This window comes from Eulemur rufifrons, chromosome 29 (genome assembly GCF_041146395.1).
Source record: "Eulemur rufifrons isolate Redbay chromosome 29, OSU_ERuf_1, whole genome shotgun sequence".
Classification (NCBI taxonomy): Eukaryota; Metazoa; Chordata; class Mammalia; order Primates; family Lemuridae; genus Eulemur; species Eulemur rufifrons.
The window spans coordinates 41,982,543-41,998,145 of record NC_091011.1 but is presented as its reverse complement, the minus strand read 5'-3'; the positions used below and the strand labels follow the sequence as shown (position 1 = coordinate 41,998,145).

General features: G+C 36.6%; 1 protein-coding gene across 1 annotated transcript in view; it reads left to right on the top strand.

Annotated features, from left to right (window-relative positions):
* The window catches only part of UMAD1 (UBAP1-MVB12-associated (UMA) domain containing 1), a 215,832-nt gene that overhangs the window by 14,703 nt on the left and 185,526 nt on the right, over positions 1 to 15,603 (top strand). Inside the window, exon 2 of the mRNA XM_069462027.1 lies at positions 3,236 to 3,338. Within this exon, the coding sequence (XP_069318128.1) occupies positions 3,257 to 3,338 (82 nt within the window). The 5' untranslated portion in view covers positions 3,236 to 3,256. The remainder of the gene's footprint in view (positions 1 to 3,235; positions 3,339 to 15,603) is intronic.

Below are 15,603 nucleotides of genomic sequence, written 5' to 3'. Positions count from 1 at the left end.
GGAGGTACCATATTCACATAACTTTTATTACTATATGTTGTTATAATTGTAATAAATTATAATACTTATTTTATTATTAGTTATTGTTAGTTTCTTGCTGTGCCTAATTTATAAATTAAACTTTATCATAGGTATGTATGTATAATAAGCCCTCACTTAACGTCATGGTTAGGTTCTTGGAATCTGCAACTTTAAGCAAAATGACATAAAATGAAACCAATTTTACCATAAGTTCATTGGTAGAAACAAGAGTTAAGTTCCTATAGCATATTTGTGGTCACAAAAACATCACCAAATTTCCAAATAAAGACCAAAACACTTCTAATAATAAGCATTGAAATGAATGTGAACTCTACATACATTTAAGAAAGATTAATAAAAACAAATTGGATCATTATTTACCCAGTTATTCCAGGTTAGGGTGGCAGGTGACTGGAGCCTCTTCTGGCACCTCAGGGTGCAGGGTGGGAATCCGCCCTGGCCAGGATGTCATCCTATCTCAGGGATCCTCTCACACACATACCAGCACTCACTCACACTTGGACCATGTAAACACTCCAGTTCGCATGATGTGCACATGTTTGAGATGTGGGAGAAAACTGGAGTACCTGTAGTAAACCCAAGCAGACATGGGAAGGACGTGCAAATTCCACACAGACAGTGGCCCCAGCCAGGAATTGATTTTTTTTTTTCCTCTATCAACATTATAAAGAAAAGATGTTGAATGAAACGGTATTTTTCATCGACCTGGTGTATAAGAAAACACACAGTGTATATGGGGCTTTGTACTATCCTTGATTTCAGGCATCCACTGAGGGTTTTGGAACATTCCCCCGTGGATAATGGGGGACTACTATATAAGGCATTTTGTCATAGTGCCTGACATGTTGTAGGAACTCAGCAAATGTTAGTGGCATTTGTAGTTACTGCCCTTCTTTCCAATCTCAGGCAGGGTTACTCAATCTGCCTGCTCCGTTCATAGAGGGGAGACCTTAGAATGTTATTTCCCAGCCCCTCTCCCCCAGGGTAAATTTTTACACCAGTATGTGTTTTTGAGTGATGTGAAAAGAATATCATGGGATAAAGATAATCTGATTGCAGATTTTACTTTCTGAGCACATATTCTTTTCATGCATGGAGAGAATACTCTAAAGATATATTGTTAGACTAACTTTAGGTACCTAGTGGAATGAATCATTAATGTCAGCAGCAGTATTAATCATACAAGGGAATCCCAAGACTTGTATTGTAAAATTGGAACCATGTTCCCACAGAAAAACATCTTGAGGTGGACTGTAGTTGAGGGAAGACTTAGGGTGGTGGTCAGGTTGGTGGAGTGGTAGGTATGAGGGTCATTGGTACCTCTGTGACAATTTCAGAGCTGTATCCTATGGATGTTGTAGTAAACTAATCTTCGCTGCCATTCTCAGTTCTTTTCTACAGTGTCTGCTTCCCTTGCCTTATTCCTGACCGGTTTCTTTCATACCTAGAAGTTTCTTGACTCTTGGAACCTAAATTATCCCTCCTTCTCTAATGTATTTGGGATATTGTAGTATTCTGACGTTCTGAAGTGACAGATTGTAATGTTATGCTTTGCCGGTAAGGCCGCCTATCTAACAACCTGCTGCAGTGAGCATATTGTTTACATTTGATGTTTTAGGTCATAAAAATGCTTCACTTAATTACTTAAATTATAAATTCTATACAAAATACTTGGATTACAAAGAGATTCTTTTCTTTCACTACACATGAGTTTGGTTTGGTTTTTTGTAACAACATATCTAAACTTTGGGGGTTTGAGAATGACTTACAGGACTATTTTTGTGATATCTATGTTTGTTTCATTTCTGTTTTGTGGCCAGACATGAAAAGGTATTTGAAATTTGAGCCCTTCTATTAAAAGGGTGTTATCTATGTGTTAGAAGAAGAGCCACTTTTTAAAGGGCCTCTCCTCTGTGTCCAGAAAACTTTTTGTAGCACTTTAATGGCATGTGACATAGTGAATAAAGCAAATCACAGGGCCACACCTAACTCCAAGGAGGTTGGAGAAAACTGTCCTGTTATGTCACCATAAAGCAGAGCCAGTGAACAGCCCTAATAGTTTCCTGGTTCTCACTTGTGTTCACTGTGTATCAGTTTCTCTCCCTGCTATAGGAAAAGCTCTTTCTTTGAGGATTTCAGAGTCTCTTCCTTTTCCTTTACTAGAATATTTTCTTTTTCACATGGCTTGTGTTTTTCTTCTCTATTTTTATTCCTTTTAAAAGTGAAATTTGCCAGTTATGTTTTCTGTCAACAAATATGTTCTTTTTACCATCCACTTATGGTGGAGTTAATATCTTTCTTGGATCTACATCTCAAGTCAGGGCAGCCTCCATACATCCCCTATAATTCTCAGTTTTTAGAAGGCTTTTGCTTAGATTAATTCCTTACCTCCCTTCCCTGCTTAATTTTCGTTGTGGGTAAAATGTATGAAAACTAAAACTTGGAGCACTTGCTGCCATCAAGATCCTTCTTTCTTTGCTTTCTCTTATATTTTTTGGCTTATAAGGGACTGTCCTCAGAATTTCATGTGTTTTTGCAGGTGCCCTTCAACTTTCTTCCCAGACATTTTCTAGAAATTGTTGCCCTGCTTGAATATACAAAGATGGGAGTAGTAGGAAGAGAGGGGTGTGTGTTTGTGTGGGGGGGTGGGGGGCAGTGTACAATAATCTCACCAATACAAAAAATCTGCACTGATGGGAATTTAAGCTGGCTGCTATTTTACCATGAGTACAGTCCTTGAGTGTCTGAAACAGGTAACCAACAGTAGAGGATGTTCAAAGTGCTTTCCATTCTTTTTTCAGGTAGCGTCAGTTTTATGACACTTAAGGTAGTTAAGGCATCTTTTCCCCAAAGCAGTGCCTTTTTTATGGTTAGCGAGATCCTTCCAGATTCTGGTTTAAGTGTTGATTTTAGCTTTACGTGTAGTGATTTCTTTTTTTTTCCCCAAATCTTCAGAAACTGGGAGAAGTTGCATTGTGGACTTCTAGGAATATAGGATTTTAAAATGAAAGTTCATGTACCTTAATTTCTAGCTTTGTCATCTGACACCTGGAGAAGGCTCGTGGTTTTAAGTCTTGCAATAGAATTCCTAAGAATAATTATTGTGATATTTTGATGTTTGGCTTTTTACTAAAAAGGGTAAGAGTTTTTCAGTTTCATCTGAATTTGACATTATGTGGTGTTTCTGTTTCAGATATCATCATCGGCAGGAACAATGTTTCACTTCTTCAGAAAGCCTCCAGAATCTAAAAAGCCCTCAGTACCAGAGACAGAAGCAGATGGATTCGTCCTTATAGGTGAGTCTTTTAAAGAAACAAAATCATAATTAGATGAATCATTTTTTCTTTAAAAAATTACTTGATAATTATATGAATGATTTTTAAAGTATTATAATTTCAGATTTATCTGTATAAGTTTTTTTTAAAAAAGGGGAATCTATAAAGATAAAGTTCATCAATTACTTGGAATATTGTCATCAAGTCAGACTTTTCTTACTTGTTGGTTTGGCTGTGTACTCAAAATTAAATTTGTGAAATCACTCCCTTTTTTCCATCTGATAAACTAGTGAACCTTTTTAACTATAGAAAACCAAAATCTTAAAGAATCCTTGGTGAATTCAAGTTCTGTCTTATAAATAGTACCAACCTTATTTCTTAAATTAGTGCCCGAAATTAAATTAGGTATCCAATAAATATTTGCTGAATGAAGTAGACTTTTATTTATTTATTTTGTGGATATGTAGGATATGAATGAAGTAGATTTTTAAATCCAAATATAATATGTTAAATAGTATTTCCTAAATGTTTTTTAAGACTATTTGCTATTATGAAATTAATACCTGCTAATTTTAAAGATTTTAATGGCTTTAAAAAATATGTCTTTCAATCAAATATAGTGCTCTTCCCAAGGGGAATTCTGAAAAATAAAATTTCCTCTACGTCATATCAAATCTTTTCCCTGAGGAAGAGATTTGCAGTCTTTGTATGTTCTTCCCAGACATTCCCTCTCCAGAGTGTGGTGCAGACTAGCCAAAACCCAGTGTCCCCTCATGTACTCAGCTTCTACTCTGGACCTCCGCCCACAAAATTCCAGTTCCTTGTCTAAGAAGGTTTGCATTAACTCATACAGTGTTCGCTCCCTGGAATAGTTCTCAGGGTCTTCTTTTCCAGATACTGGTTTCCTGCCTGTTACTTCCTTTATCTTTTTCTTTTTCTTTTTCCTTGGAGACAGGGTCTCACTTTGTTGTCTGGGCATGAGGGCAGTGACATGATCATAGCTCACTGCAACCTCACACTCCTGGGTTCAAGTGATCCTCCTGCCTCAGCCTCCCGAGTAGCTGGGACTACAGGCACACACCAACATGCCTGGCTCAGTTTTCTATTTTTTGTAGAGATGGGTCTCGCTGTATTGCTCAGGCTAGTCTCAAGCTCCTGACCTCAAGCAATCCTCCTGCCTCGGCTTCCCAAAGTGCTAGGATTACCGGTGTGAGCCACTGCTGCCCGGCCACTTCCTTTATCTTGACCAGGTCAGACTGGGGTCCGCCAGCATCAGTACATGCTCTGTATGCCTTGAGAAGTGAGGGGTGGTTCCTTTAGATTTAAAAGTGATCATGAATTTTCCGCTTATGCCCTCTCTCGTGCTTCCTCCCCTCTCAGAGCCAGGGCTCACCTCTCAGCCATGCCTCTGACCTCCTCACATTTAGAAGAGGTACAGTTGGGGAGGTCTCTGCCTCATTAGCCTTTCTCTTTAGGATCTGGTCTCTTTACCTCTCTGGCTCTCTTCCATTTCTTGACCCTCATCTCTGGGAGACCAGAATAGAATTTTTCTGTGGATAAACTTTACCATAGAATTTTCCATCCTTTCCACAGCCAAGTTCTGGCAGGCCTGTGTGTTTTTCTGAATCTGTCTCATATGGTTTGGGACAGGAGTAGGAGCTTGGAGTTGGTCAGAATTGTTTTCTTTCAGAACAGATCCCTTACACCTGAGGTAAAATAGTGGGGCTTAAATCTTTCACCAGGGCTGATGGTTTTATTTGTTTTTTGTTTTTATAGAAACAGAGTCTCACTCTGTGGCCCAGGCTGGAACTCTTGGGCTCAAGGGATCCTCTGGCCTTGGCCTCCCAAAGTGCTGGGATTATAGGTATGAGCCACTGCATCCAGCTAATTTTTTTTATTTTTTGTAGAGATGGGGTCTTGCTATGTTGCCCAGACTGGTCTTGAACTCCTGGCCTCAACAATCCTCCTGCCTCAGCCTGGGATTATAGGCTTAAGCCACTATACCTGGTCTCCTGATGGTTTTTCTGGGTATGCTTTGACTGGGATAAGGTAGAGTGCTACACACATGACTGCTTTTCTGACCCTTCCCTCTTAGTCTGTCAGGGCTTTGAACCTTGGCTTCTAAGTCATAACTGGCTCTGTCAACCCCAACTTTAGTTCCTTGAAAGCTGCCAGTGTTGCTTTCCTCTCACCTCCTGAATTAGCCTCACTGTTAACAGAAAAACTTCAGGGGTGCTTTTGACCTCATATGAAGTTTCTGCTTCTTCAGGAATTTCACAATAAATTCTTCTCTCAGAATTTGTTGGAAGAATTTGTTCCAACAAAGCCTGGTTTTCCAAACTATGTTCTGTGCTCTTCATTTTAAAACATCTCTGTCGTCTTAACACATATACAGAGACCTTTGCTCTTTTCTGTTGTTTTGTGATTTGAAATTGATACTACTCTTTTTGTTACCAAATAGCCATTTAAAGGTTGTGAGTTGGGTGCACTGGCATCTTTGAGAACATGTAGAATTTCTAATGCTGGCCCTCAAAACCGTTTTATGCATCTTATTTATCTCTACCTTTGTGGCCTGCCACTTTGGAGCATTTCAGAGACAAATTTTAACCACAACCAAAATGGCCCCTGGTGCTGCTCTTTCTAAGATGTCCTCCATTTTTTTGGAGCATATGTGTCCTTAGCCAGATGTTCCATTACCTGTCTTATAGCTACCCCATTAGGGACCCAGTTTCCCCAGGCATTCTGCCTCAGCAGGTGAAGCTTATCTGGTATGGAATGCCTTTCCCTTTCCAGGAAAGACTGTAGATTAAGAAGTAGTCTTTAACTGAGCCTCAGAAGGCACACAAACATCCAAATTTGCTGTTTCATGAGAGAATTTCCAGGACTTAATTCCTCTAATAGGCTGTCAGTACCAGCTGCTCCATCTGATATATCTAAGCTCTAATGGTACATTTTCCCAAAGACATGCTGTATTTTGAGGGAGTTTTCCCAGGACCATCTTGGACTGGGCAGGATTAATGGTGTACCCAGCACCGTATGTCTAGCAGTTGGACAGTTATGGTGAGGAATCACTACGGTTGTAGTTTCAGGATAGCAATTTAATTTGTGATGCAGCTGGTGCTATACCTTGTTCAAATGATCCAAACAAGACAGGCCCCCAGATCTTGGCTGAGGCCTCTGTCCTTCAGCTCCTCTGTCTGCTGATGCTTATCTCTGTTTAGCCTCATTTCCCCCCAGGTGCAAAGCTCTACCTGTTTACCATTTTCTACGAAAAATCTTTATGTACCTAGTGTTCTGTGAGCATAGTTACCCTCCTGAAATTTTGGTGGTATTAGTCAGCATCACCTCTTGGCTCCCACTTCTGTCTTCTTTCCCTTTCATCAGTTATACCATCTCCCTCCTTCCTCGGGAGCATCTCTGAGGCTCTACAGTGAAGGGCAGTTAAGAGTGCTGACTCTGGAGCCAGAACCCTTGGCTTGGCTTCCTGGCTCTACAACTTACTCTACCTTGGGCAAGTTATTTAACCTCCCCAATGTCACTTAGCATATCTGGAATATGAGCATGATATCAGTAACTGCCCTATGGCATTTATGAGGGGATTAAATGAGTTAATATGTGTAAAATGCCTAGAGCAACCCTGTGAGGTGGTACTATTGTATCTCTGAATATAGGCGAGGACTTAACTTTTCCAAGTTACTCCAGCTAGCATGTAGTAGAACTGGAATTAGCCCAGGCAGCCTGACTTCAGAGCCTACCCTCTTAACCACTAAATTATCCATCTTATTTTTTAAATGTCATATCGTCAGTTTTAATTCTAAGACATTATTGACACTTTAAGTTCTTTTTTCCTTAAAAAACATAAATTGTGTTTCCTATTATATAAAAGAGAAAATGCTGGGTGGTTTGTTTTGTTTTTGTTTTGTTTAATGAAAGAAGGTTGGATGTTATATTACTATTTATAACGTTTGGCTTTTATTGTGGCTACCCCAAACATTTTACTATCTCACATATTAAATAATTTTAAAATATTTGAAAATATTTTAGAAAACTGTAATCTCCTTGGTGAAGTTAAGATTGGAAGATGGTATACATCAGTTAGTAAAAAACCCTTCAATAGTTAAGGATTTAACTCAACTGACAGATAAAGGTCCTGACAGATTATTAGGAAGATAGTTAATTGTCTTTAAAAATAGTATGTTAAACCCTTTTTAAAAAAATTAATTTGTTCTGCGAGGTTACTCTTCCTATCATGTGGTTCTATGCTGACATATATAGTGTCTGCTTTAGTCTCAGAGCATACTGTGTAAAAATATATTGGAAAATGTCAAGGAGGTCAGATGGTAAGTAGGAAATTCTTTTAATGCTTTTATTAACATGGACCCATCCTTGCACACATGTATTTTGGTTAACATATACCCACATAACTTTATTTTGGGCCTCATGTGCAATAATAGGTACCTTATAGGAAAATAAGTATATTTCATTAGTTTTGTGTGTTTATTGACTTATAAATGATACAACTAAGTAAAACTTACAAACATGATTATATTTTTAGCAATAATTTCTTATCAACATGGACTCTACAGAATTTGTTGGATTATCTCCTTATGTGGCCTTTATAACCTGTTTTTGAAAAGATCAGAGTAAATAATGTTTTTAAAGCTATAAATTATCTATTTTTTCCACTTTAGAATGTCTTTTTCACTAAGCAAGTGTTCCTGCTTAACAGAAAAGGTTTTAGGTCACAATTATTAGATGACATCGTAGAGTTGATGAAGTCAACACATCATAACTTGAAATTCAGGTGCAGGCAGAGCCTAGGCACTTTCATTGATAACAGGAATATCTGGGCTGTTTTGTATACAATTACCTCACATTTGGAAAGAAAGCCTTTCTCCCTGTTAAGATTTCCAAGGTTTGAGCCTTTGTAAAATGTCGACTGTGCTGAATAAGAATAAGGGGAGAAAAAACCTAGTAGAAAAACATTCTTTCCCTTGTAACCAGTTCCTAGTCACATAAGAAGGTAATAACTATTCGTTCATTCAGTAATGAAGTTGAAGTAATCCTCCAGGGTACTCATTTTACACAAAAACAAATTGCAGTTTTCATTTGCATCACTGGGTGGCGATTTTTCATAGTCTTATACTACTGTTTCAAAGCCTAGCAAGCATGCCACTATTTGTAATTACCAGCGTTTTCTTCTGTTATGACATGTTTAATTGTACTTTTAAGACATTATCTTTAAGTTGATTACAAATTTAGTAGTGTAGTGTGCAACCTCATAGTTATTTTAAATTAGGAAAAAGAGTATTGCCTAGATGTTGGCATATAATTCTATCCAAAACCAAGACAAAGGCATGAATTAGTTTATTATGTTATAGTAAAAAGAAGCACTAAATAACAAAAAAAATAGGACATGAAAAGGAATAATTTAGATTATTGTTGAGTTCATTAACATTGTTGACCAAACATTGACTATAACTTTGGAGCAGACAGAACATAATTGGACAGGCACTATTATAGAGATTAAAGGAATTGGGTTATAGTACAACTGAAATTCATCATGTTTTTCAGGCTATGCAGGTGCTTCTTAAAGTAGGGCATAAGAACTTCTAGTTTCTATTAAGCTAGTTATTTTGCAACACTTATCAAATTTAAAACCAGAATTTAATAATTCATAGGAGCTTAGATTTCATCTTTTAAGTATTGATATTGAAATATGCAATTTAGTCTCAACTTCTGTTTTCTAGTTTAAATGATAAATCAGACTGTGAAAAGCAGTGGGCTATTTCTAAGATTATCTTCTACTGAATTCCTCATTCTGGGAATCAAACCATGTATATACACACTTCAGTTAAATGAGCTTATTTTTATATGAAACTTTTTAAGGTAATCTTTTCATCTCTGTGTTGTTTCCTTTATTTAAAAGTGGAAACTTACCTGGGTAAAATAAAAATTTACATTCCAAGAAATGAGAAACAATAAGTCACTTTGATTCTGTGTAGGGCTGACGGCTTTAATTAAAACAGCAATGACAAAAACTAAATAGGTTTTCAACATGGGCTTTCTATTTTTATTCCCTGTTCTTACAAAAAAAAAAAGTGTAACAAATCTTTAAAAAGATAAATATTGTGTTTATGGGTTAAAAAGCAACTTATACTATTACTAGTTCCTTACCTATGTATCCTGATATCCAAACATGTATGCCAGGATTTTTTAACCAACTTCATTATGTAGATGCTTGTTTTCCCATTAAGAAATGTGGAGTTGTATATCTAATGGATAGAAATAACAGAATTTTCACATTCATTGTTATTTGATTCGGGTTTACCAGTTAATCTAGCAGCAATTCAGTTTCTTAGAGGTGAAAACGTTAGGTAAGGCTGTCCCCAATTGGGTTATACTCCCCTCCCTTATCTCCTCGAATTTGCAGAGAGGGAAGGCAGAGAGGAAGGGTGCCAACTGTACTGAGAGGCATAACTGAGTCCTCTGTTTCACACAATTAATTGTGGGAAAGTCATTCATTCTTTCTGAGGCTCAGTGGACTCAAATGTCAATTAGGGCTCTGTGTCCTTAACTCTTGGTTCTAACCCTCTGTCCATTAGGGGACACTTTGAAAAAATACTGGTTCTGGGGCCCATTCCTAGATTCTGATTAAATAGGCCTGGGATTTGGCCCAGATGTTGATTTTTTTTTTTTTTTCCCCTCAGAGTTTCCCGAGATGATTCTAGTCTGTATACAGGGCTGAGAAGTACTACAGTTTAGTAATTGTATACCATCAAATAATGTGTTAAGACACTTTAAAAAAGATCTCATAAAATATAAAGTTACAGTTTCTTCTCTTCCATAAACAAAAAGCAAATAAGACTACAAAATTTCTAGGTAAATATGCTTCCCCCAGTGCATTAAATAGGTAAAGAGCAGAAAGCTTTACGATTCTGAGATGTGAAATCTGTTTCTACAAGTAATATTCAGTCATCCCTTGTGATCACTGGGGGATTGGTTCCAGGACCCCCCAGCAGACACCTAAATCTACAGATGCTCAAGTCCCTTGTATAAAATGGTATGGTATTTGCATATAACCTATGTACATGCACCCATATACTTTAAATCATCTATAGATTATTTGTAATTACCTAATACAATGTAAATGCTATGTGAATAGTTGTTATACTGTATTGTTTAGTGAAAAATGACAAGAAAAAAAAGTCTGTACAATTTCAGTACAGAAGCAATTTTTTTTCCCAAATATTTTTGACCTAACGTTCATTGAATCCACCAGTATAGAACTCATGGATACAGATGGCCAGCTGTACTTGAAACCTTAGATGTTTTTTAAAAATCAGTGGAGCAGTTGGGAAACATTTCGTTAAATTGATTGTATGAATTTGAATGCCAAGTGGCCTATGACTCTTTTTGCCTTTAGCCATAGTACATCTAGGTTGAATTTAGGTGAAATTATTTGAGAGATTAACAACTGTAATCAAAGCAACATCTGAGGTACTTTTTATTGGACTAAAACCTTTAAACAGTCATATTTTAGTAGGGCTATTTGGAAGGAGCTGACTAATTTACTATGGTACTATTTCCTTGAGGGTGTTTATTAAATACAATATCAGTAGGGAAAAATTTTTAAGTATGCACACCATATTATGTAAATTGAGTTTTCTCTAGTATTTCCTTACAGCCTGTCCTAATGCTACAGCTTCCACATCTGAGACTATTTAACTGAAGAATTGTGTTGAGTAGCTTTTATGTTTATTTAAAGTTTATTTTTATTTTATTGTGTTGAGGAAGTAAATGATGAGGATGAGAATCTAAGTAAAATGTACAGTAAGAGCATTGTACCTTATACTAGTAATTCAGACAGGATTGGAAGACCTAAATGTCTTTCTGACAATCTTAATACTATAATATTCTTTTATATTTAAGCAATTATCATATTAAGCATCTGGTTTTTTTCCTCATCGTATTCAACAAAAGCACATTATGAAGGGAAGAATTATTACTGGGATTAATAAAGATTAATGTGAATTTCTAAAATTTAAGTATCTTCTTCCTTCATTATGTCATGATAGAATTATGGTGTTACCTCGGAAGAACATCATCTAATAAACTAAGCAAGAAGAAAAACATGGTCAATTAGTATAACATAGTCTTTTCTCATTTTAGTAATCATTAAGTGAATATTCTTGAGCACCTTCTTTGTCCCAGGTGCCCTGCTGCTTGTTAAGGATGCTGCAAATTCCTTGGCCTGTGCCACATAGGTACAGAATTTTTGGAGCTATAGCCAGAGAATCAGCATTTTAAACAAGTAATGCAGGTGATTTTTATGCATACTGTTGTTTGAGAATTGTTGGAATAATTATTTTATAATGTATAATAGAGAACAAAACCGTTCTAGGTAGTGGGACAGATCGTATAAAGTTATATACCTTCAGAAGAATCTGGCACATATGCAGGGGCAGTAAAAAGTTCTTGGTTGACTGTAGAGGATGTGTTAGGGCCACAGATGGGAAACAAGTCTAGAAACATGGTTTGTAATGGGCCTTGGGTGCCATTCTGAGATGTTAGAATTTTATCCCATTGGCAGTAAGGAACTATCGGACCAGTTCAAAGTTTTTGTTTTTTGGGTTTTTTTAAATCAGAAATTTAGTAACAATTTTTAAAAATGGAGATAATTTTTATAGTTTCATCAAGATTGAGAATTACTTTTTAACGAAAAAACTAATTGCAGCATCAGGTCCTGAATGCATCACTGAGAAATTATGCAAAGTATACTAATACCAGGTTGACACAATAAGAAACCATCCAGCACCATGATGCTGCAAGTCATTCTTTCAAACACTTTAGGGTTTAACTTTTTTCATATCCTTCAGCTTTAAGGTGATTTGAGACCAAAAATACTAGTTGTTTCCCAATATCTGTTTCCCCCTTTATATTGTCATGTGGCCATTTTGTAGTTAGGTGTGACATTGTGATGACATTTCTGGCCAGTGGGATATAAAAAGAAGCACATTGTGTTGCAGATTCTAGGAAACCTTTTAAAAACACAATTGGTGTGTACTTTCCCTCTTCCTCTCCCCTCCCGTGCTTCCCTCATCCTGGAATGTGGACATGATGATTTTGTAGAGTTGCAGCCACCGTCTGGGACTATGAGAACTAGAGTATATTGTGAGGATAACTAAAGAGTGAGTTGGGAAGAGCCTGGGTCCTTGAAGACTGTGGAGTTGCCATAACAGCCTTGTAACGTTTTCCTTTGAACTTCCTTTGTGTGAAACATGAATAAACTTCTATTCTGTTTGAGCTACTATTTTATTTTGTCATTTTCAGGTGAACCAAACCCTAACTAATATAGGTACTGAGCTAGAAATCATAATATTTGGATTCTGTTTAAGTTCTGTCATTTCCTTGCTATGTGATTTAGAGCAAGCTACTTACCATTTCAGCGTCGTTTTTCTTTCATATGAAATGCTAACAGTATCATAGTTTCTTTTACATTGTTGGATGAGATGAAGCAAAAGGGAACTATGTACAGATTTCTGCACTGACAAAAGTGAGTACAAAGAAATTTTAATTCACTTGGTAATTCTGATCAGTTCAGTGAAATGCTTGAGAGAATGATTCTAAGGTGGCATCTAGGCTTAGCTGGAAAGAATGTTGGGGTCGTTAATGATATATGTTGTAGGCAAAGGAATGGTGAGCACCCTACCAGGGCCACATACAAACCTTTGCTCATCTCAGACTGGAAGACCACCCTATGCTTGTACAGTCAGTCCAACAGAAAATCTATTCGCACCCATTAAAAGCTGAAGTGTTTAAAGTGTGCATTAACTAGTGGAACATTACTAAAGAGAATTGCTGCCGAACTCTCGTTATCAGTTACGTTTGAAAGGATTCATTTCTCATAACTGGTATTTTCATCAAAAATGGCATATAATTTTATGGCTACACACACACACATCATATGTTTAATGGTAAGTATTAAGTATACTATACTAAAGCCTTACGTTATAGTATTAGTGACTTAAAGGAGTCATTGTTCTGAAAATTTTAAGTATTCTCAGTCAAATAGCTCAACTCTAAACTTATGGAATGACTTATTTTTATTTCTGCATCCATCATTTCCTTATATACCAGCTAAAAATATGCTTGACAGCACCAAAGGAAAACTGTAACCCTTAAAAAGTTTGTTGATGGATTACTTGAAGGAGCTGATAACTGTGATAAGTAGCCATTGTGCCTGTTGCTGTCACTCACTATGTTAGGGGTTCTTAACCCATGATAAGTTTGGAGGGCTTAGTGGAGTGGTCTGGAAACCTCCTGATATTACATGTAAGATTTTAATTATGTATTTTTTGAGGGAGAATGGTCTTTGCATTACATCAGATTTCTAAAGATCTATGACCCTAAAAAGATTAAGAACTCCTTTTCTACATGTTGCATTGCTTTACTAGCCCCTTGGGCTGTAGCATCTTAGGGTATTTTTATTTTAATGTCAAAGGTGGGATAGTTATTATCAGAGATGGGGTGTATCTCATTGGCCGGCCACGTTTACTAGTTTGCTTCAGAAAAGAAAATGACTTTTGAGCAGCTACATAAAAATTAAGTAATGAAAATAGGCAACTAATAATGGAGAAGTACAGATCCAAAACTGTGATTAAAGAACTTTTTATTTGTTGTATAAAAAAGGAAAACTTAATTATAATTAGTAATGGTAATTTGCTGTTGGTTTGTCTTTCCACTGAGACTACTATAATCCAATGGGTTTTTCTGCTCCGAGGCCCTCAGCCCAGTATTTCCTTGTGTAGAGTGCCCAGCTTGTTTCATTTTGTCCATATCCTGCTTAGTATAAAGATCCCAAATGAAATTCTGTCTCTAGGCCTCTTTGGTTTCTGGATAGCTCTCTCTTTGCTCTCATAATGGACATTTTCTTCTATCATTTATTTGCTGCATAATCACATAGCATTTTGTAGCAGCTCCTCTATTATTATTTGAACTTTTATTTTGGTATGTCTTACCACTTATGTTGTAACTTCCTTAATGACATCTCATCTGCTGTGTATTTTACATAATTGTTAGCTCAATGACTTTCAGAAAGTAGATCCTCCATGCATATATTAGTAACAGGTTTTGTAATGACTTCTAAATCATTTAATATTTAATTAGAAAACTTGGTAATATTTTCTATTAAGGTATTTTTCCAGTAAAAATGTCTTTGTTTAACTTATCTAACCTATCACCTATCAATTAGACTTATTTTATTTTAGTTGTTATTTCAATGCAAACTGGTAAGCATTCAGAATAAGCCTGCCTACTCAAAATTTATTCCCCCTTTTTCCACACTTCAAAGTGTTCACCTTCCTCTGCATGACCTTGTATTTTAGGAGACCAGGCTTTTTCCCACCCCCAGGAGGTCATTGCTGATTTGTCTAAGAGCCAGTGCTGGTGGTCTAATCTACCTTGCCAGTGATTGACTTAGGAATGGGCAACTGTCACAACTCTAACTAACTGGACATGAAAGAAGGTCAGCTGAGGGACTCACAGGCAGATACAGAAGAGACAGCCACCTTTCCCCTGACAGTTGTTTTATCTGGGTAAAATGCCTGATTATATTTTATTTATCATTTTGCCATTTTTGATTAAGGGAGCTAGGCCAAGACAGAGGTAACATGTTGAAGATGGCAGAGTAGAATGAGGAAGCAACCTGGTCCATGATGATATTGTTGAATTGATGTATTAACTGGCTGAGGAATTATCTACCTCTGGACTTTTTAGGTGAGATAATAAATTCCCTCCTTAAAGTTTAAGCCACTTTTTGTTAGGTTTATGTTACTTGCAGCTGAAAATGTCTGGACTGATGTTTGACAGATGTGCTTGCAATGTTACATCCCCCTGGATAACCTTTTCTTGGTAGAGTCCCTGTTAGTTTTTGATGTCCAAACTTCATGAAGTATATGTATATCTCAGTAAATACATGCATTCTTTAGTCATTGTCTATGTAGGAAAAGTTTATATCTATGTCACCCTAAACTCAAAACAATGTGTGGAAATAGTCTCGAGTTCCATTTTAAATGAAATTAATAGATTATAAGAGTCACATGCAAAAATTTTGAAAGGTATGCCCAGTGTCATTAAAAAGGTTGAATACCTTGGGTATTGCTGGTGCCAAGGGAGACCATGTTACTACAAAGCAACTGATGATTAACAAACATATTGTTTGGTGACCAGGAAACACATTTAATATCCTAACATGATAGTTTGCTATTTATACATAGGCATTTTT